General features: G+C 45.8%; 1 protein-coding gene across 4 annotated transcripts in view; it reads right to left on the bottom strand.

Annotated features, from left to right (window-relative positions):
- The window catches only part of dusp8a (dual specificity phosphatase 8a), a 43,580-nt gene continuing 19,290 nt past the window's right edge, over nucleotides 1–24,290 (bottom strand). For 2 of the 4 annotated variants that reach the window (XM_034141429.1, XM_034141430.1), the window contains exons 4-7: nucleotides 5,435–5,601; nucleotides 5,178–5,337; nucleotides 4,737–4,860; nucleotides 1–4,431 (exon numbers count right to left, since the gene is read on the bottom strand). In XM_034141429.1, coding sequence (XP_033997320.1) covers nucleotides 3,216–4,431; nucleotides 4,737–4,860; nucleotides 5,178–5,337; nucleotides 5,435–5,601 — 1,667 coding nt within the window. In that variant the 3' untranslated portion in view covers nucleotides 1–3,215. Of the gene's footprint in view, nucleotides 4,432–4,736; nucleotides 4,861–5,177; nucleotides 5,338–5,434; nucleotides 5,602–8,212; nucleotides 8,310–11,449; nucleotides 12,234–24,290 lie in introns of those variants that run through there. The other 2 variants (XM_034141433.1, XM_034141431.1) reach the window with 2 other exon arrangements.

The raw sequence follows: 24,290 nt of genomic DNA, 5'->3' as shown, positions 1-24,290 counted from the left end.
TTTATGCAACCAATTAATCAGCATGTTAGCTTAGCTTAGTCCAAACAGTAGAAACAAGGACACTGCTAGCCTAGCTTTGACCAATCCCTTGTACATTTGAAAGTGCTCTATTCCTACATATTGTGCAGAATAAACGTACAACATAAAATGCCTTTGTTGGTGAACATGAGAGGTAGGCAGATTGTTTTACTTTTAGATGGACAGGACTTGGCTATCTCCTGATAAGCTAAAGTAAGCTAACCTTAACTAAGCTAAAGTTAAGCTAGTAGCCAGTAAGTAAGTAAGTAAGTAAGTAAGTAAGTAAGTAAAGCCAAACTAGCTAAGTTCTGTCTGTAGCCTCATATTTAAGTACATTTAGCTCTCTGTATGATATGTTGTGTTTACAAAGGAGTTTAATTTTGATAAGTTTTACTTTTAAGTAGTTATAGTTTTCATTGTGCCCACTGCTTTTCTATCATATAACATTAACAGCAATAATGTGGTATAAACTTTATGACATGGATGGTGTTCCCTGAAAACATCTTCTCTATTAAATAATTCACCATCCCATCAGCATTTAGAAGCAGTCTGAAAAAAAATAATCAATGAGGTTGTGTTGTGTTGTGAGAGTGGATTTGGTTAAACACAAAATCAATAGCAGGACTCCAGGATTCGGGATGACGTAATGTGTTGTTTGTCTGTTTGGTGGGATTCCCTCCACGCCCCCTTTTCAGCCCCCATGCAAGCACACAAGAAGAAGAAGCAGAGAGGAGTTTGTATTTTGTCATGTCTGTATTTTTGTCTCATTTTCACAAAACATGTACAGGGGAAGGAAAAGCCTTTCAATAGAACCTGAGGTATTTTTGCGTCAAGCAGCCTAAGGTATCAGGATTTTCTTTTAAAAACTCATCTAAATTCATCAGCTTTCTTAGATGAGTTGCTATTTACACAACATAATAATAATAATAATAATAATAATAATAATAATAATAATAATAATAATAATAATATTTCAATTACAACAATTTTAGCAAATGGGACAGCCTGCATCATCTTTGTTACATATCATAAATAATTCTAACAACATTTCTTAAAAATATAGGGAGGAGGGGGTGGAGAGAAGAGGTTTCTTGAGCCTCGGGGTACAGAGGAATCTATCTGAACTAACTGTAGCTGCAGCAGCTCAAGGTCAAAGGTCAGAGATAACCAGAGAGAAAAGCTAATCAAGGGTCACATTTTACATTATAAATAAATAACCATCTCGCACCAGGAGAGCAACGATTTCCTTTCTTTTACCTCAAGATATGAAGAGCTGCTTTTTTCTTTCCGTTTTGTAACGTTGTTTTTATCAGAGCTTTGGAAAATAAGAAATAAGAGCCTAAAAAAAGACAGAAAGTGAGATAGGGAGAAAGCGAGGGAGCTTCACGGACATGCATTGTGCTGATGTACCAGCAGCTTTGTACCCTGTGCCGGGCTCACTGAAAGATCCCCTGAGAATGAACAGAAGGGTGTGTGTAGGGCTTATATGCTTTACATGTGTGAGTATATGTGTAAGTGCATACAGTATAGGGTGTGTGTTGGTTTCAGCTTTGGTGGGACGCTGGTAGGAGAGGACACTCGGTGGTAGTCTTTAAATCTCTAACTTGTGAAAGAGCGTGCACTTGTATGCATATAGTTGTTGTTATGCAAGAGCATATGATACTGGTAAAAATGTTATAATGTATATGAGGGATCAGAGTGTCTGTCGTTACTTTCTCTTCGTCTGCACAGTCAATCGAAACTGATTTTTAGTCAAAGCTTGAGCCCTCAATTGTGATCAAGAGATCCTGTTCTTGTGGGATGTCCCTACCACCCTCCAAATATTAAACAGAGGCTCTACATTTGTACTATCAAAACTCCAGACTTGGCTTTTCAGAGTGTCTTCCTTCCTCGGTGTGAGGGATCACTGAACCGGGTTATCAGAAAGCATAAAAGTGCGCTTCAAAGTCATACATCACTCTCCCCAAAGAAGGAACACAGCACATATTGCTTGCTTGAATTTGTTGAATGCGTGTATTTGTTTGAGTGTGTGTTCATAAATACCATACAGCAAATAATAATAATAATAATTCAACAAAAAAGAAAAAAAGAAATAAATCCACAAAACATTATATTATTTCTCATTACCAGAATGAACCAATACAATAAATTAAAACTATAACTGAACAAAAGAGTCCATTAGAAGTCCATTAAAATGGCTATATATATTCATATTGTATATATAGTATTTGTCTGTCTGTAGTCAGCCTTTCTGGTGCATGCTCAGTGGTGACCATAGATGTTGCCTGGGAGCAGTGGGAGGGGGTCTATTAAGGAGCTGAAGGGCCATTAAAGCAGACCCTCGCCAACCTCCCGAAACTTCCGTCCCATCACTGTTAACACTGGAAACAAGGGAGCCAAAGTCAGGAGAGACACACTGTGCTTTAAGGGGTGGGGGGGGAGATGGGGGGACTGCCAGTTGCTACGAGTCTTCAAAAGTCTTTTCAGCAACAAAATGCTGAGGATCCTTCATTGTTTTGGACACAGTACCGCCATTAGCTTTCGTCCTCTGCCTTGTGCTGTGGTGACGTGAGGAGACGGCGTTGTTAAGGAGTCTGTTTTTATTGTCTGGAGTTGCAGAGTTTGTAGCAGGCAGAACCACAGGGAAGAGGCCGGGGCGGACGTAGACGTGCGAGGTTCTGAGGCTTTCTGATACTGGGGTGAAGCTTTGAGGAAAACATGGGACTTGGTTCAAATCACAAGCTATACACCCACTGAAGCACACTACAATTGACCGCAGGCAAGCAGTTTGTGTCCGAAATCTGTCAAAATAGGAATATTCTATATAGGTAGGATGCAACATGACACTTGACCTGGGTCGTTTCTTTTTTATCTGTGACAGAGCTCAGAAAAGTTAAGAGTTTCAGTACCTACAGTCACCACCGTAACCCCAACACTCGCCAAGACTTTTATTCAGATGTGTATGAGAGTTCAGGATGGCATTTCACCACAACACAGGGTCTCTCCAGGTCGCTTGCTAACCTTGCACTTTAACCCTCTGCTTGTGTATCTATTTGTCCTTCTCTTGGTTGGAGTCTTTAACACTGTCTTTAAGGGTAGCACAAAAAACGCTTCTTCTGCTCCCCGTCATATGCCACTCCCTCTAACCAGGTCTATTTGTGCCCCCAAAGGACAGCCCTGATCGTGTCCATTATCTGTCAGGATACCTCGATGATCTCCATGCTCCCAGAGAAGCTCGACTGCTTCCCGATCTTGCCCAGTTCTTCTCGGGATCGCGTCTCAGAAATGCCCTCCTCGAACTCCATCTGACAGCTGCGCCTCTTGAACTGCTTCTCTGACGCCGGGCCGCTGTTGGACAGGCTCACTGAGGACGACGAGTCTTTAAGTGTCTGCGGTGACTTCTCCCTCTGGGATTTCTCTCGTAACCGCACACCTTCACTGCACCCGAACGCCACGTATGCCGAGCTGCTCCCAAACCTCACTGACGACTCCTCTCCCCTTCCATCGCCTCCTCCTCCTACTCCTCCTCCTCCTCCTCCCAGCTCCATCTCTCCCTCACCGCCCTCAACTGCCCCAAAGTGCCAGGGGGCATCTTTGGTGGGGGTGACGGGAGTGACGGGAGTGGTGGCTTGGACAGTGTCTCTGTGTTTGGTCCACATGGCCCCGGAGCCCACAGTGGGCACAGAGGGTAGTGAGAGGAGCAGGGAGCCCTTTGTGTTCTCGTCCGGGCTCTTGTGGTCCAGCGTCAGGCTGAGGGACTGTGGAGGCTGGTGTGGTTGGGAGCGGACTGGGGAACTGCCGGAGCAATGCTTGTGTTTCCTCCTGGGTCGGGACGAGGAGGAAGCAGACCTATGGACTCCTTCAGTTCCTCTAAACCCCAAACCTCCAATGCTGCCCCCGCTGCCTGGTGAGGGGAACGGTGACCCGGCGGAGTTTGGGCTGTCTAGGACGGGAGACTGGGAGCAGACGCCGTTGGAGTTGCCTGTTCCGGGGCTGTCCAGCTTGCACAGCTTGGGGACGTCTTCAGAGTGTGTGGGGGCCAGGCTCGGGCAGGGGGGACTGTTAGGGGAGTAGACCGACTTAATGTCCAAGGAGAAGGAACGTTTGAGCCGATTAGTGTCCATGATCCTCTCTGCGGAGAGGTGTAGGCCGTGGAAGCCTTGCTGGAGGGAGGTGGGTGATGGCAGCTTGGGTTCTGGAGGGTCTGCCACGGATGAGTCGAAGTTGCTGTGGTGGCCGTTCATCTCGAAACCTCCATTGACCTCTGAGCTTTGCTTGGCGTTGTTTTCGGAGATCTTGTCATCAGTGGTTGAAGATAGAGCTTGCAGTATCCGGAGACCCTTCTCAAACTCCAAAAGCTGCCCCAGGAAGTTGAAGTTGGGGGATATGGATGGTCTTCGGTCCTTTACAAACCTGCAGGGAAGAAAATAGTTATTAGTCACAGGAAAGCACATTTTAACAAAGCCAGTTTGACAGTTTGGTGTGAAGGGTTTTACTGATGCACAATACATAATCCTGTGCTAATGTTGTCCACACAAGGCAAAGCAAACCCTATTGTATACACACTGTTTCCTGAAAGGCAACTAACAATTTAATTTCTCCAGACTGGGAGGGGGAGGTTGACAAAATCGTCTAGCATTACTTTCAACAGTGAGTTGCCTTTTAGCTAGGGCTGACACCTTAGCTCAGCTGGTGGTGTGTGGGAGGAGCAAGCGTACCTGTAGGCATCATCTGATGACAGGCCCATTGTCTTCATGATGTATGCGATGGCGATGGTTGCTGAACGCGAGATTCCAGCCAGGCAGTGCACAATGACTCTGCAGTTTGACACCTTCGCTTTGTCTGTTGGGGGGGGGGGAAACGCACAGGTATGAATACACCTGTATAGCACAAAGTGTCAGGAGAAAATATATTGTAAAGCTAACTGACATTTCCTGGAAGTGTACAGGAGGACGGCTAAACGGACCTGTTATGGCGCTATTGTTCCCGAAGTGAACGTTTATTAACCAACATGTTGTGTTAAATATCATGGCAATCGTGACTTGAGATGAATTCATTTCCTCATGAAGACCCTCAGTAACTTTTGTGCCTTCTACAGCTAATCCTAAGCTTTATTCTAGTCACTTAAGTGTTTTGAATAAATGTTCCTTTTGTCTTACCTATGAATTCATTTGTTTTGTCCAGCCAGGGGAGCAATTTCTCACAGTAGTTGTCGTTAACCGGGATGCGCATGAAGTTGCTCTCGCTGATAAAGTCTGGCTTGGGGCAGGTGTTGCTGGCATTCAGCACATAGGTGATACCATTCTGAGCCATAAGATCCTGCAGAGATAAAAACAAGTTCAAGGTCATGTTTTGTTGCTCCACAAGTTATCTTTCAGTGATACAAATGAGTGAAAAGATGCAATCTAAATGTTACCTTGTTGAGAACATCCTTCTGTGAGCCCAGGTAGAGGTGTGGCAGGATGCAAGTGGGCCCTACGTTAGCCACAGGCAGGCAGGGCTGGGACAAGCTCATAGGTAGAGCAGTGGCAGGTTTCCCTTCACATAGGCCGGGGAAACAGGAGGAGAAAGCAGCAAAACCTCCTGCAGAGAGAGAAAAGAAGGAGAGAACCGGTTAGGTACACTAATGATTGTCCACAGAGCAGTCACACAACACGCTGGGAACTCTGCAAAGAGGCAGTAATGAAGTCAGCAAGAACACTGCACCACCATTAGCAGAGCAAACACTCTGCTCTGTGGGCTTTTCAGAGGTGAATCTGGGCTACAAAGTCTGGGTCGTGCAACAGGAGCAAAGAAGAGGCTCTCTGTGCTTCTGTGCGCGAGTTAGGTTAACTGCTGGGCGGCCAGGAATGTGTGTATCTGGCCCTTTAAGAGGCAGGCGGCTCCACTTTTGGCATATGTGTATGTGTGTGGCTCTGTTTCCTGCATGAGCTCATGTCCTGTAGCAGTGCATTGCGTCAGGCTGGGAGAATGAGAGAGGCCACAGGTGCAGGGTCAGGACAGAGGCCCGGTAACATCCCCCTGACAACCGCACAGCACACACACACACACACACTCGCACATGCACGGTCATACATATGCATGTTAACAAGTTGATACTCTCCAAGAAGATACACTCTGAGGACACTTTCGCATAATGCTTAATATTCACTCTCACTGCCTGTAATTCTTTGTCCACTCACACCACATTATGCCCTACTTGCCCCCCACTCGTGCACACACACTCATCATTACTCTGCAGTACGGCGGTTGTATAACTATAGGGCGGGGGCCAACAAGAGGAGGTCGGGGTAAAGTGTGTGGAAGAGTGGGTAATGACCTCGCTTTGGAGTGTGTAGAATGGTGGGGAGTGCTTCAAGGAAACCCTGAGCCCCAGAAAGGAGATTAGAACCTAATCTAAGTTCAGCCCAGACTGACCCAATCTGGGACATAGCAAACGCAAATGCAAATGCAAACGCAAACGCACGCACCACACACACACACACACACAGTGAGAGTGAATGAGTGAGACATGACATCACTCTTCTAAAGTAGCACACACAGCACAGCACAGGCAGGACATTGCCTTCCGTTGTAACACACACCCAGCTGCGCTACTCATGTGGCGCACACACACACACACACACACACACACACACACACACACACACACACACACACACACACACACACACACACACACACACACACACACACACACACACACACACACACACACACACACACACACACACACACACACACACACACACACACAGCACACAGAGCACACAGTGGCAGCAGCATGCATTCTACAGATATGTGATCCAAAGAGCTGCACATTTAAGGTTGTGCAAAATGTTCAGCTGCTTTGGTATTTTGTGATATTTCACAACATCACATCTTCTAAAGCTGGGTGCATCCTAATGAGGTATTCTGGATGCACTGTCCCTTTAAAAGCAACTTGAAGAAGGGTTGTCTGTTTCCAGCTATTAATGGCAACCGGCAGAGCAATGACATCAGCGCTCTGAATAGAGGGGGTGGAGTGGAGGGAAGGGTGCATGGATGTAGAAAGAGTGATCAGATAAATAGGATACAGAGAGAAAAGCTTAATGCATACCCTTTTTGCCTCTTTAGAGTAGACAAAAAAGCTATTTGTAGTTCACAATTGGGCTTTATACTTTGCTATTCTTTACAACTTTCTAGTGATCCTATGGGCGGTGCTACAGTGTCAGTAATTGATAAAACAGAGGGAGGAAGGGAAGATCTCTGAAGGCTTTCTTCCTGGTTCCTCTGTTCCCAAGCTGCACACACACATGCTAAGAAAATAAATGGTGCTACATATAGCCTCGCACTGAGGCATATATACTGTATCAGTGAGAGGAAGCGGTATGTTCTTGGAGACAGTTAAATCAACAGGAAAAGCCTCACGTCACACAGCAACCATTTCCCTTTTCTAAGCGAGGACATTGTTAGAGAGTTGTTAAAAGGACCTAAGACAGGACGTTCCACAGTGGAGACTGGAGTGTTTGTGTGCGTCTATCACAGCAGAGAAAGTGTCCAGTGTGTGTGAAGGGAAGTGAACACATGAATGAAAAATACTCTTGCCCTTTGATCCAGTGTACGTCTGGATTAATAATTACAGCGGTGATTACTGTAGCTGACCTCATCTGGTGTTAAATAAAGCATACACGTCAGGAAGGAACGCCAGTGTGTGACTGGGAGAGTGAGGTTTCTGGCATGAAGGGAGACTGAAGTCAGAGATAAGAGACTGAGTGCGCCCGCCTGCTTTTTTTAAGAGCCATTACATTACAATGACATGACGTCAACAAAATTACAAACACCGTCCTTGTAGTCAAAGCTTTACACAGGCTTTAGTCACACAGGAGATAGCACGTTATTGTCACTTCATCACCTGACCCCCACTCTACTTGAGGTTGCCATGACAGCAAAGGAGGGCAGTGATGTTGACGACAGTTGGCTCACCGTGTCCCCCCCCGAGCGCTGTCAAGATGGAATAAAACACACACACACTGAGCACCCAGAGGGCAGACAAAACACGCAACAGAGAACACCAAATAACCCAAAGAGACATGGCCTCACATTCTCCACAAGACAACGATGACACATCCGTCCGTCCCAATCAAAGCACACACACACACAAACACACTGTACACTCACACTGAGGTCACTGAAAATACCCTGTGACACACACCAGCACAGCTGTCCATGGAGATGACATCAGAAAGTCATCAGGGAGAGATGAGTTCACCTTCAGCGCAGCATGATAATCAGACGAGTCCTACATACTGCTAAATTGAAATCAAGAGATAAAACTGGGTTCAGAAGTCAGAGTAATCATGTGGTGCCTTCATGCTAGTCTATGCTACTAACATTTCATCAGAAAATGAAGGGAAAACATTTTCTGCTGGACAGAAATAATGGCTGCCGTCACATGCTGAGGTCATGATCATGTGCTACACAGTCCTATTTAAACTTGTATTTTCAAGCTTGCAGATGAGATTCGGCACAGTGCTGTATCACTCTGGAAAATATCCTTGTACAGGATGTGACTAACCCAATTTTCAACACACACACTCTGAAAAAATAAAAGAACATTTGGCTGGAAAGACAACACACAACAACCGGGAAAGAGGGCACTGTGTCGCCTTCTGCAGTGCTAGCCAGCGCTGACTTCCTTTTTCCCTTTTCCTCTGCCCACTTCATCATTTATGCATCTGCTTATTTTCCTCTCTTGCCCTGTCAGAGCCGAGCACTCAGGCCTCCTTTGTTTCTGGTTCCTCCTCCTCATTCAGCAGACATTTTCTACAACAAAATACTCACATTCCTATTTAAAAAGTGCAGGTTATTTTCCCACAGACATAAAAAAGTGTGTTCTGTAAAATATATTTGGATACAATTCTGAGCTTTTTTAGGGCTTTTGCTGCAGCTTGGATCGATGCTGATAGACGAATGGAAGTGGAATCCCGGAGATATTGAACGGACAAACGGAGACACACAACACCTGCCTGGCTGTTATGGTTAATGGGTGTTGTGCTGTTACATCACTGCTGTTGGTACTATTGACTGCCCTCGTCAATACAGGCTCACCCCCTCCCTCTGCCTGTGTGTGTGTGTGTGTGTGTGTGTGTGTGTGTGTGTGTGTGTGTGTGTGTGTGTGTGTTTCAGACACTGTGTAGCTTTCAGTTGCCCTCTTTAACTCGTCTGTTAATAGAGAGGGGGTGCACACAAGACAGGCAGACAGGCACACACACACACACACACACACACACACACACACACACACACACACACACACACACACACACACACACACACACACACACACACACACACACACACACACACACACACACACACACACACCACACACACACACACACACACACACACACACACACACACACACACACACACACACACACACACACACACACACACACACACACACACACACACACACACACACACTCTTCTGCAGCTTGGGGGCATTGATCTGCCTGAATGAGTCCCCCGCACCCCTCCATCCCTCGCTCTCCTCTGTAGTTCATATCGGGGGAGACATGACGCCATCCTCTGCGCCCCTCCAGCTGTCCCCTCCACTCTGAGGGGACATTAGCATCTCAATGTGACCCCCCCCCCACCACCACCATCCCTCACCCTCCCAACATGACATCATTGCACACATGTCCCACTCAGCTCTACAAAGGCTGTGCAGCAGCGAAGCAATGAGAGTGTGTGTGTGTGTGTGTGTGTGTGTGTTTGAGGGGGGTAGAGTCTGTCAGAATTGTGTAGATCGACAGCCCATAGATGAGGTAGGGGGATGATGTCATCGCTTTCTGCACAGGGCGTCAGGTTGATGATGGTCGGGAATTTCTGTGTTATCCTGGCTGATGGTTAAACTGTTTATTGTTCCTCTATCTTAGCAGGCAGACAGCGGGAGTATGTCACTTGGATCAACTGCTGTTTCAGCAGTAACGTGTTAATGCAATACAGGACTATAAACCCTTCTTCTAATTCAGACTTCTTTCACAAGTCTATTTCTACAGAGGCATGCTAAGGAGCCTCAAAATAACCTGTGACAGACACAATCCTATTTTCACCTGCTAATGGCAAACGTGTGATTTTGTCTTTTGTTAGCTTCGTCTGAGCTAATGAGTTTGACAGCTCCAGCTGCACAGCCTCGTAGAGACGGATTGTACATGCACAAAGAAACACCTATCAGTGGGAAGTGTGGCAGGTGTTGAGGGCTGCTGTGCTCACTGCTTTAAACTGGCTTTGTTATATGCATTGCATCTCCATTTGCATGCAAACTTTACACCCATATTCTCATACAGTTATGATCCATCTATATTACCACCAGCGATATTTTGTGCAATAAGCTTTTTAGTGCCGGTATAATAATGATTTTTTCCCTAGCACTACAGCTCTGCAGTGCCTCAGAGCTCTGTGTGAAAGGTGTTATGTTAAACACCTGCAGTGCACACTGCACACATATTGATAACATGATCTCCACAAGACACCATTCTGCAGAGGGAGAGCAGGAGCAGGAGAAAAGCCAAGAGCAGAGGAGAAGAAAGATAAAAAGAAAGAGCCTTTGTGATAGTTATACATCTCAATGCTGAGAGAGCATGAGCACTAGGTCATACCGCGGGTCACGGCTACCCCCCAGGGCCCTTTTTTATCTTCTTTCCTTCCTCTTCATCGCTTCTTGTCCTTATAATGTCATCCCCTTAATCCTCTTTTTCCTATGCTGCCTCTCTAAACACATTAGCTGCAAGCACAATAAGGTGGGAAAACAATTAGCATGTTTGGCGATGTATAGCAGTATAGACCCACAAGTCCTTAATATTTGATTCACATCTAACGTTTGCAACGTGTCTGGACTAGAATACCTCATAACCCAGAGAGCCCACTGTGCCTTTGTACTCATCTGCAGTGATATCAGGGGGGCTTTCCCCACATACACACCTTCCAGCTGGATGCAACAGTGGGGAACTTTTCACAGCCAAATCCCGGCAACTTCAGTGGATTATATGATATGACATCATACTCTTTTGCATTTACTATGGATGATAGCCTGCTACACAAAGGCCAACTTCCCACACACAACACACACACACACACACACACACAACACACACACACACACACAACACACACACACACACACACACACACACACACACACACACACACAACACACACACACCACAACACACACACACACACACACACACACACCACACACACACATAACACACACACACACACACACACACACACACACACACAACACACACACACACACACACACACGCACACACACGCACACACACTGCACACACACACACACACACACACACACACACACACACACACACACACACACACACCACTTCTTTTGATCTGAGTCCAGGTGGATACACACCTCGTAGCTCTCTCCCTTCCTTCATTCGGCGGACCCTGATCTTCAGCCTCATGTCTGTGTCCTGCAGGTCCGGCCAAAAACAGTCCTCTGCTGGGGCGATCACCACATCCAGCGGCATCCCCCAGAACACTCTCTGTGTCACACACAACCAAATGGAAATGTTCTGGCGCCCCCTCCTTCAGGGATGGAGCGAGCCCTCGCACACTCAAAAAAAATGTCAGAACACACAAACAGAAGTGTGAGCCCACAATCCGAAGTCGACGAAAACTCCTGCTGAAGCTCAAGTCCACTCTAGGTTAGGTCAGCTGTTCCAGTGTCCAGACGGCGACCCTCTGAGAACAGACCCAGTACAATAAAAACTAGTCCAAAATGTCTGTGGACACGCTCCCCAAGTCCACCTACAGTATGGCCAAAAATTCCATGCAGTGACCACAAAAATTCCTGAAATGCCCGTGCGTCAAAATTCAGCAATTCTGTGGTTTTTGGGAAGAATGGTCACCGCATAGAGAGCAGGAGGAAAAACAAAAGTGTGTAGTCTGTATTGTCTGTACGTTTAAGCCAGCTGTAATGTGCTTGCAGCTGGCCACAGAGCGTCTGTGTGTCTCTCTGAGCGCTCTCTCTGTCTCTGTGAGTCCACAGCCAGAAGAGCAGCCCACTATTGTTGTGCTGCTCTGCTCTCCCCGTCTCTCATTCGCTCAGTCGCTGGCTTACACTCCTCCCTCTCACTCCCTCCTCCTCTCTCTCTCTCTCTGCAAAAAGGATGACGGAGCTGCACTCTCTCCTCGAGCTCTGGGGGTGAATGAGCTCACTTGCCGTGAGCTCAGACTCTACCCTCCCTCCCTCCCTGCTCTTCCTCCTCTGCTACCTCCCTTGCACCCTCCCTCTCTTGTGGAGCCAGTGCTCCGTCATAGCTAATGTCTAAGGCATGTAACCACATTCCTTACTCACACAACAAATATGCGGCCACCTCAGGGGCCTAGCTGGATGGAGGCTAAGACACAGCTATATTACTGTTTAGAAGAAACATACACTCTGCTATCACTTTTAATATTATCTGTGTTGTTGACTACAGGTCAGAAAAGGACATGCTTGTGTTGATGTGCATGATCATATGCTTATATTTGCTTAAGGTTTTTAAACTTAAATTATAAAAACATGAGATGCAAATGTATGCTTGTTCAAATTCCCGATATCACTTTAATATTCATTGTGGTAAACAAGATTATGCACATTTAATAAATCTTTATCAGTAAGCAGAGGCTACATTAGGCTGACTGCCTTAAATGTACTGTGGCTTGGAAGCACATTACACTTACTGCAGAGGGGGGATTAAGACTGTCAGAGTGTTGAAAGCTGATTTGTCTCTGAAGGTGAGGGAATGTGTGTGACTTCACCATGTTTCCTGCGCTGGTTCATGTCTAACGCGCCTGTCTTTGGACACCGTGTTCTCTCATTTGGGGATGAGAGAAGAGGAGAGGAGAGGAGAGAGAAAGTGTATATGTAGAGGAGAGAGAAGTGAGGAAAGCAGACTAAAGAGGACGGAGAGACCAGAGGCGACGAGAAGACCAAACAAGCCTGTGGTCGGCAGCTATCATCCCATTTGACAGGCCACATACTTCTGGTACTTTACTATGGAATGACAAACACGCAGGCCACAAGACCAGCTATGGAGGCAGCAAATGATTCAACATACCCACTGGAGGAGACTGAATGTTACCTAATTATTATGCAAAAACTGCTATTTTAAATACATTCTAAAGCCCTTACATGTAACTATAGGTTTGTATAACTGGCCATTTGAAGTGGGTCAACTTGTTGCTGGCAATAAATAGCACTAATTCGTAAAAACAGCACCTGCCGTGAGCGGTTCAGTCAAATGTCATGTCTGACTGTCTGTGCAGTCTCGGGTTGAGACATCATGGAACACTGATTACATTAAAACAGGGTCAGATGGGCTTCAAGTCCATTAAGTCCTCGCCACAGTGAGACTCACTCTAAAAAAAGGGCAAATAAGCTTATACAAGATGTCTAGTGAAGGGGCCAGCTGCATGCTAACGGACTGACCTCATCTCATCACTGCAGACCCCTGAATGATCACACACGGGTGAGAACAGCCTTACGTCACCCTCTGTTCAACAGCGGGTCATTGAGAGACGGAGCGGCAGAGGAAATAGGTCACTTGGTGATGATGAGCTTTGTGAAAAATGCAGACATTGGTTTAGGGAGGATGTCGAAAACAAGAACAAACAAGAACAAACGGACACACAGACACACACTTTGTTCCTCATTTTCAGATGGTGGGAGCAAGTGTGGCACTCCACAGTGGTCAACCAGGGTCACTACACAAAAAAAAGACGCCCACATCACCCCCGTTTGAGTCCACACCCTTGGTTTGGTTGTTTTGTCTGTGTGGCTCGAAGCCGTAAAAACAAGCTCTGAAAAACACCTGCATGGAGCCCAACAGCAACAGAACAAAGTAGCCCACTGGTGTTTTAATAGTCAAGTTCCTAAAGCAAACACCATGCCTTCACTTTCTTTACACCCCTCTCCTCCTCCTCCCCCTGTCCTCAGCAGGGTAACAAGGCCCAGAATAGTAGGCGTGTTAATTAGAGGATTACAGCCAAGATGCTATAAATGACAACCAGGCCTTCTTTATTGACCGCACATGTGTGCCCTGCTGCGACAGAAATAGGTAGGACGGTCAGTCCGGACACCCCCTACCTCCACCCTCCCCTGACATCTCTTTGATTTAGAGCGTGCTTTAATGGTAGAGGGACTTGTTACTGGGACGACGCACAGTTTACAAAGAGCCCAGCCAAAACAGAAAGGGGGAGAGAAGTGGAGATGAGTTTGAGATGAGCTGCGTAAGGCAGAAAGAGAGAAGGTGAGTAAAGGCCAAAGTACACAAGGTGTGTTTGATGGTAAAAACAGAAATGGATGTACAAGCAATGGGTGTAAAGACTATTAGATGTTAAATATAAAAAACAAGGGAGCATCGATTTGTATGTCATTCTTTGTTGTTGTTTTGTGAATTTGGATCACAGGTGTGAATACAAATGCATCATTGACTGAAGTATTGACAGGTTTTAGCCAGGGATGTGCTTGCTGTGCAAATAAGAAATTGAGAGCAAGATAAAAGGACAAGATCTGCGTCCTCGCTGTCAGTAAAAACTTTACTTGGACGCTTTTTTGGGTTTTGCCATAGATTTGGCCAAACTCCAAGATGCTGCTCCTTTGCTGAGACAAAATGTACTGGCGTACAAAATAAATGTGTTGATTGATTTGATGAGAAACGTGTCGCTCTTGGGAAACTGAACCAAATTAACACTAATCACAACAGCCTAAAATGACGCAATTCAAATAATAATTTATTATATCTAGCCAAAAAACACCATATAGGTTTGTAATCATACTGAAATGTAAATAAAATACTCTCCATTTAGAATATTTCGTTAGTACCCTCTTCCCTCCCCGGTGAGACAGGCAGCGACAGGAGCGCCATCCGACACCGCGGATCATCTGTCAAGATATTATCAGGAAAAAGAGACGTCATTCTCCGGATAGGGCAGGTTAGGGTGATGAGTTAATGTGTGTGTGACTTCATATTTGTGTATGTGTGCACCATGTGTGAAAAAGGATGAACAGAGCAAGGTGAGAGGAAGACAAGAGCGGCCATTGCTGCAGGGTTGAGACGGGACGGGGAGACAGTTATTTTCTCCAACACGCGTAAACAAAAGCATATGTGCAAAAGGGTGTGTTTGTATGTTTCTGTACAGTATGTGCATGTGTTTTGGTGTGTCTCTCTCTGTGTGTGTGTGTGTGTGTGTGTGTGTGTGTGTGTGTGTGTGTGTGTGTGTTGATAGTGTTGGTTGTCAGGGGATCAGTAACAAGGCTGCTCTTGCAGTGATGTAATGCCTACAGGAGAACACAGCTGCCATGCCTGGGGGGTGAGGTAGTCACCGGGGGAGAGAGAGAGAGAGAGGGGAGGATGGATGGAGGGATGGAGCAATTGAGGATGGGGGAGGTGATGGAGAGCGGGGGGAGATTAGGTAGCTAGGGGTGCTGGAAGTAATTGGGGCTGTTTGAATCCATAGGGAGACGGTAGCTGAAATGATGAGGTCATATTGCAAGGGAACGTTAGAGCTGTGTGTGTGTGTGTGTGTGTGTGTGTGTGTGTGTGTGTGTGTGTCAATAAGCAATTGGAAGCTTAGTTATTCATTATTCGTCTATATTTGTGTTGATCAAAATAAGGAACTTTTCTAATGTAATCTTATTTTATTTATTTATTTTATTTCGACAAATGGTACATTAAGATAAAAAAAATCAACAAGTATATTCTCTTTGTTATTATTTTTGCTTTGGTATTGCTCCAATAGCAAAAATGTCAAACTATAAAATACCCAGCACTACATTTATTAGAACTCCCTTCCTCCCCTGTTTTCAGAACAATAACATGAGCCGATGGCGATGACATCATAAAAAGAAAGGTTGAGGGGGGGGGGTGAGGACGAGGAAGATGGAGGGAGGCATCTCAGATGTAAAGAGCCGGCAGGAGGTGGGGGGTGTATGCCATTAAGGGAGCACTGATGCTCTACTTGGTCATGTGTGTGTGCTCATGCATGTGCTACTTTCATCTCTATCTGTGCAGCCTGGAGGGAGGCCTGCCCGCATCAGTCATGCAGAAGACCCCCTGCCCTCCAAACAACTTAACCCCCTGGAGGAGCCCAGCACCCGGGGCCACTGCAGCAGGAAATCTCACTGGCCACAAATTAGTTTGCACACACAGATACATACACTCAACCAAGTGCATACTGTATACACACACACACAAAGAAAGAGAAGAGGGTAAGATATCAAACGCACCAAGGGGGGCTTTCGGGACCAGACGGGTCCTCATAAACCAGATGAACTACTCAAAAATCCCAGTTGGAGATGTTCAGCGGTGTGTGTGCGTGGATGAAAAGGGGGGCTGTTAAGCCCTCAAAATGAAATGCTGCTGGCCACCGCAGGCATGTGCTTACAGTATGCGGGATGCATTTGAAGCCTGTGCATTTACTTTGTGCAAAAATGTGAGTGTGTAAAGTGAAAGTTAATTTTAGCCGAGAGTGAGACGGCCCACAGCTGTTTTCTGAGGATGTATATAGATGTGTAATGCATGCGTGTGTGAGCATAAAGGTTAAATATGAGGAGGAACCCTGCACATCAGTCTGCAGGAATGGACAAATGAATCATGTGTGTGTGCGTGCGTGCATTCTTCCTCCATGTAATTTCCCCAGAGGTGAGTTTGTCTACACACGATCACTTGTGCATAACGGATGGTTATTTCATTCTAAATGCTAATGTCCTGAGCTGGGATATACAGGGTTTCGTTGCAGCAATTGAAGGCAATAAAACTTAAAATAAGCCTCAGTTCTCTCATTGTCTTCTGCATGTCTACACACACACACGTTAGCAGAGTATTAACTGCGAAGCTCCAACAGAGAGGGGCTGACAGCGGATCAGTTTGTTTTTAATGAGTTTGTACCACTGCTACATGCGGACTGACAGGCAGGTCTCAGATCAGTTCAGTGTTAGTTAACTCCGATCAGCGCAGCAGGCAGGCTGACTGACACACTGTACTGACACCAGTGCTGGAAGCCAAGCCATCTGGTCCTCTGTCACACACACACACACACACACACACACACACACACACACACACACACACACACACACACACACACACACACACACACACACACACACACACACACACACACACACACACACAACACACACACACACACACACACACAACACACACACACACACACACACACACACACACACACACACACACACACCACACACACACACACACACACACACACACACACACACACCACACACCCTCAGTGCCTCCTAGCATCAGGTCTACCTGCCTCATAATTAGCTCCCACAGTGTCAGACTGTACCAGCGTGTTTCTCGATCATTGTCTGCAGCTGACATGTACACCGGTTTCTCTACTGACCTAAAATACTAATTGATGCTTGAGGAAATCATTATTTTTTTTAATGAAATAAATATTATAATATAAATATGTTTGCTTAGGTTCCAGGGAGATACGGTATAAATGCATCTTCTTGTATAGTAATAACACATTTAAAGTTTTTGTTAACAGATATTTGGATAAAATGTGGTTAAAATAAAAAAAGAAACAAGAAAGCTATCACATTCTGAATTGTCCGTCCTTCCCAGTGCCCTGCTACACACAGGCACGCAGCAGCAGTAAGGCGTTACTCCCTGAAGACTGTATTTGGGCGTACAGGACATCATGGTGACAGCGGCTATCGCAACACCCGCGGTCAGGGTTGGTTTTCCTGCCATTACAGGCCCTGGAGACTGTGTGTGTAAGAGTGTGTGTGTGTGTGTGTGTGATTGTGTCACATCCACAATGAAGCAGTGACATCACTTCAGCAGCTACAGAAGAACAATAGAGAAGGAATGACGCGATGCCGAGAGAGGAACTGGGCAAGCTGTTTTTGTGTGCGCCCTGCCAACGCCTCTATAGCACTTTTAAAATAATTTTTAAAGTGGATGGTGGGACTTCTGGACTTTTTTCCCCTCCTAAATCACTTTTTAAGTAAAAGTACACAAACACTCGCAGCAAACATTTGTATACAAACATGCTGAGCTTCCTAGGCGTCTCCTTCTTTCACCCCGGGGAGCCCTGGTGTCACTTTATCAGAAACAGGAAATAGTTACACAACAAAAGGGGAAGTGGCCTCTCTGTAGGCTGCCTTCATCTATGTATGTGTGGATGTGTGTGAGTGACTTTGTGTTAGTGTTTATGTGTGCTCAGAGGGGAAAGATGTCAGGAGGACCGGGAATGATCACAAACTGCTGCATTCCTCAATCTGGGGCCGTGGGCTGGAACTCCAAAATTAGACTGTTGCTGGGCAATGGCAAATCTCGCGCTTTTATCAGGAAGCAGAGGCAGCCTCAGAGGTTCAGCCCAAAAGTTAGTGTGTGGTCAGCACGAATTTACGGTAATAAGACCTCTGCTACAAGTCTGTGTACATACCAGGAGAAGTGTTAAACCGCTGAGGGTTTAAACTCCCTGCTCTGCTACAGCCAGCTACTCTACTCAATGCCAATAAAGAAACCCCCTGTCTTTTTTGGGAAAATTATTAACAAACTGCGCATTAAAATAAATGTTTGCATACTGTAAGACTTTTCAAAAGGCTGTCAAGACATTTAATCACATCCACGTTGCGGAGGTGCCGTTAATCTGATTAAAACAGGCAGGGAAAAGAAAAGGCAACCAATTTGGTAAATAAGGAAGCAGCACTGCGGTATGCCGGAGATAAAGTTCAACAACTTCAAAGCATCAAGACGGCACGGTGATCAACAGGAATCCACCATTGTTCCAAGGAATGACGCCATGACAGGAGCGGCAGTGGGCAGTCCGAGCATGAATGGAATCTGGTGAATGCAGGCTAGCTTTGGGTAGGATAAACTAGCATCATTTTGAACTACTCCTTTCCCCCCGTTTCTTGTGGCCTTGGAAATTTCCACTCCACATGTGTGTCAGAGTCATCAGGATAAAAGCTGCAGCAGACGGCTCAGGAACCAAACTACAGCAGCGCTTGGCTCGCATTCAGGGTGATGTTCGAGTTATGAGGTGCTGATGGGGGCGAACAGCCAGGAGAAACCGACCTGGTTTAGCACGCTGTTCAACTTCAGCTCCTGTTGACCTGATGTGTTGACACTGCCTAGGTAACAGTTTAAACAAACTATTTGTAATCCATGCTGGATGATTGCATTACAGGGGCGGGTTGGGACGTTCAAAAGGCTTCAAGATAGATTTAAAATGCAGCAGGAGCCCGGAGGTATGCACTGTGAATACATTTTTATACACAAAGCCACTTAAACAAGTATTTATGGCACTGTCGAACAAGAACTGTCCCACAGGAGTTCTCCTACTTGGTATAAAACAGGCAAACTGCATCTTGTAAGAAAGGAAACCAGAGGTTATTATGCATGTCATATTTAATCCTCTGTATAAAATATTTGTGTTATTTGAGTCTGACAGTCATGCTTTAAAGCGTTTTCCATGTTCCTCAAAGAAAGTGTAATCTCTCTATAAGTGACTTTATAATCTTAAATGTGACAAACATGAACACATTTTGTTCTAAGCTTAGATGTTATATTCAGTGTGTGTGTGTGTGCGCAGGGGCGGTTCTAGGGGGGGGGGGGCAAGGGCCCCCCTAACATTGACTTTGGACCCCCCTGTGGCCCCCTTGAAAATGAAACAAATAAATTAAAATAAAATAAGTTTATGATTAAACGATTTCCTGGCTGACGGAATAGGTGGAACTAACGCTATTTGTCATTCTAGTCGGACCCATTAGAGCGTAAAAACTGTAACTATAAGTATCTGAAATAAATATGTGTACTGAAACAAATACCAATAACTGTATTGCATTGTTTTCTTATGCACAATTACTTCATACTGTGTGTATGTGTGTGTCTAAACCCACCTCTCAAGCTCTAATCTTTATCCACATTGCGTGGAATTTTAAGCATGTCTTCTAAGCGTGCATCCAAGAGTTAATGTCTTTCTCTTCTTTGCATGCTACAGTATATGACTGTGTTTCATTGACCGTGTGACTGTGTGTGTGTGTGTGTGTGTGTGTGTGTGTGTGTGTGTGTGTGTGTGTGTGGCCCTCTTAACCAGTAAGGGACTCTGATGGAGGAGAAGGGTAAGAAGAGCAGGAGGCAAGCAGAGCAGTGAGATCACGTCATGGTGGAACCATTTGGCAACGGCTCACATAAACACACACATACACAATCACACAGACAGACAGAGAAACGCACACACACACACACACACACACATACACACATGCTGGCCTGTTTTTGTTCTCCGGTTTTGAGGGTAAAAAAAGGGAAAAATGACATCAAGCTCATCATGTGAGGCCAATGAGACAGACGAGGAGGGGGGGGGGGGACACTGGCAGAAACAGAACATTGTTACATTAAACTCAACTTGACACAGGCCTCCTCTGGGCCTTGTTACCATATAATGGGTGTGTGTGTGAGTCTGTCCATATGTGCATGCATTAGCTGGCCTGCAGGAGTTTGTGCGAGTCAAGCATTTGCACAATGCCTCTTCAAGGTGTGAGCCTAAAAAGAATGAGCTCACTACATACCTGTTTGCACAGCTCAAAGCTTTGGGCCACTGTGCAACTCCAAGGCTTCTCAAAGTCTGTAACTCAGCGAGCAGGGAGGTGATGTCATGGATATTTTTGTAGGGCCATTTTCTTTGACCTTTCTGCTCCCTTGGTGCAAGCTGGGGTGTGGCCGGTGTGTGTGTGTGTGTCCCTGTGTGTTTGTGTATCTACAGGCCGGGGTGAGAGCACCGAGGCCACTGGCGCCAGATGTGACGACCGCAGGAGTCTGGAACTAAAAATAGAGCTCTGTTCTCAGCACCGTGAAACAGGAGAGAGGAAGGAGGGGGGAAGAGGAAGAAATAGGGGGGAAGGTAAAGGGGCTGACGGAGGGATGGAGAGGAAGGCGAGGTCATTGAGAATAATGTGTCTGATCTCCCCGGGGAAGGTGAGCTCACCTCCTAATGGCACCACTGGCTCCTTCTCAATGAAATCATTGATCCGCTGGAGCTCCCCGTGGCGTAATGGAGAGGGGGGGGGGGGGGAGGTAGAGAGAAAGGGGCAAAGAGTTGCAGAGAGGGCAGGTTAGGAGGTTAAGAAGGGGGGGGGGATGATGGACAAGACGGACAGTGTAGTTGAAGGATGGAGGAAGGGAGAACAAGCACCTCAGGCGAGCAACAACAGTTATTGTGCAACCTCTCAGACCTGCACAGCGACCAATCAGAAAACAGCCAGAGGCTCCTAGAGAACTTTCACTCAATTTAACAAGATCTTCATCACTCAGGTATCTACGGCGACTCATGTTCCTGTCTCGTCCTAAAAAGGAGATTTGCAGCAGCTAGCAAGTAAAACCTCTAAGCATTTGGCAGTTTTCTAAGCCCATAACATTTTGTGATCCGTGTCTGTCGGGAGAATCCTGCACACACTTGCACTCCACAACTCTGCAGGTGTGCGTGCACGCGCTGTGTGTGTCTGTGTGTAGTTAAGAGGATGTGGAGACTTCCTGCTGGGCTCCAGAAGGAGGAGAAGAAAAAAAAAACATAAAAGCAAGACTTTCAGCTCTGAGGAGGCTGACGAACACAGCATGGTTCAGCATGACAGCCTGTCTAACGGAATGAGCTCTCCACACACTCACACAAAGTAGCCAATGGGACACTTGCACCCATACACACACACTGGACCTACGTGAAGACACACACACACATTCAGGATGAAATGAGGAGTATTACCTCATCTCCTCAACGGCTCTCCTCCTTCTGTTTTGTGTTTCACTTTTTCTCACACGTGCACTCTAAAACATTGCCTCATGCGCATGCACGCTCTACTTCATATGCACATATTCATGCAGACACACAAAAACACACGGACACAAACAGACCTCCTTATGTAGCTCATTGGAATGTCTCTGTGAACGGTTGCATTGTGAGATTTGGCCTCCCACGATTACCTCATTTCTTCAGCTTCTCTCTGATGCACACACACACACACACACACACACACACACACACACACACACACACACACACACACACACACACACACACACAACACACACACACACACACACACACACACCACACACACACACACACACACCACACACACACACACACACACACACACACACACACACACACACCCACACACACACACACACACTAACCACACACACACCACACACACACACACAACACACACACACACACACACACACCACACACACACACACACCACACACACACACACACACACACACACACACACACACACACACACACCACACACACACACACACACACACACACCCACACACACACACACACACACACACACACACACACACACACACACGTTGTATAACTGCACAGAAGAATGACACATAACTGAATTGACCTTTGTACCTCTCTCGGTGCAGTCACACCCTAACCTGATCTCATCAAAGCCCCAGGGTACACAGCAGCTCCTGTGTGTGTTTGTGATTTTTGGTGTGTGAGGGAAAGAGAGAGCCAGCGAAAGAAAATGAGAGAGAGGCGCCTTTCATCTCCTAATACCTCTCATCAGTATGTCATCGCCATGTCTCGTCCTGTGTGCTTTCGCATTGAGCTGGCAGGCTGACAGCGTGGGAGTCCGCTTGCTAACCTGTACAAACTCAAAGTGCATCCCTGTTCTGCAGACTATGTGCTCATACCACAGTGCATACCATATTTAAACAATCGCGTTGCTTTCCAGTTATACAGGAAGAGCAGCTCTATCAAATGTTGGATACTACTGCCAAACAAACTTCGCAGAGAGCAAGCTAAATATTTACCTTTTTTATGGTTTACTTACACCACTGTCTTGAAAATGTGAGTTGAGAGCATCTAAGGCTAGGTGCATAGACTATTAACAAATGAAGTACATTTAGAATGCAAGTAGACTTTAATCGTACTTAATTGCGTAGTGATTTCTTGTTTGAAATCACTACGCTAGGACCGCAACTACTGATTATTTTGAATGTTGACTAATCTTATTATTTTCTCCATTTTGATCTATAAAATGAAAAGAGTTTATAATCCCAAGATTATCCCCAAATGTCTTGTTTTGTCCACTTTACTGTCATAAAGGTGTAAAGAAAACACAAGTTGATCACATTTGAGAAGCTGGAATCAGATCATTTTGTTATACTGCAGATAAAATCAATAGTTAAGAAACTAATCGATTCATCTTTTTATCTCTACTACACATACTGTACAGTATGTCACCTGGTGAGACGTTGTTATGTAGTGTGGAATGTGACACAGCTCAAATGTCACCGGGCCTGTTTAGCTGAATCACGACAGGTGGGGGTGAGGTCAGCGACATAGCTACCTGTCAGGATTATATAATGTAGACTGTTCAGTCGCTAGTTCTGCAACTAACAATCTTAATTATCACGCATTAATCCATAGAACCTTTTATGATTAAATAATTTATCATTTTGTCTAATAGTATGAGAAAATAGCCAGAAGAATGCAGAAAATCCTCTCATTTGGGAGTTTGAAACCACATATTCAATGACATTTGAGAGGTTATTTTTGTGCTCAGATGTCACGTCCGCACTGCCCTCCAAATGTCCCCAGTGCTGAGAATCTAGACACAATCCATCCCTCGTCTCTGTCTCATTTTCTTGCCCTTTCCTTCTCTCTCTTTGACCCAGTCGTGTGACGCTTTAGTAATCCTGCGAAAAACACTGGCAGATGGTGCTAGGGAAGATTAGAAGCAGTTTTGCACATCTGCAACACACACACACACACACACACACACACACACACACACACACACACACACACACACACACACACACACACACACACACACACACACACACACACACACACCACACACACACACACACCACACACACACACACACACACACACACACACACACACACACCACATACACACACACACACACACACACACACACACACACACACACACACCACACACACACACACACACACACACACACACACACACACACACACACACACACACACACACACACACACACACACACACACACACACACACACACACACACACACACACCACACACACACACACACACACACACCTGCATCCCCGTTCCTTTTCCTTCATTTTCTCTTTCATGACCTACCTCCGTGTCCCTGTTTTTGCATTTGTTACAGATTCCATTTTAAACG

The sequence above is a fragment of the Trematomus bernacchii genome, unplaced genomic scaffold (assembly GCF_902827165.1).
Source record: "Trematomus bernacchii unplaced genomic scaffold, fTreBer1.1, whole genome shotgun sequence".
Lineage (NCBI taxonomy): Eukaryota > Metazoa > Chordata > Actinopteri > Perciformes > Nototheniidae > Trematomus > Trematomus bernacchii.
This window is presented reverse-complemented; position numbering and strand designations above follow the sequence as displayed.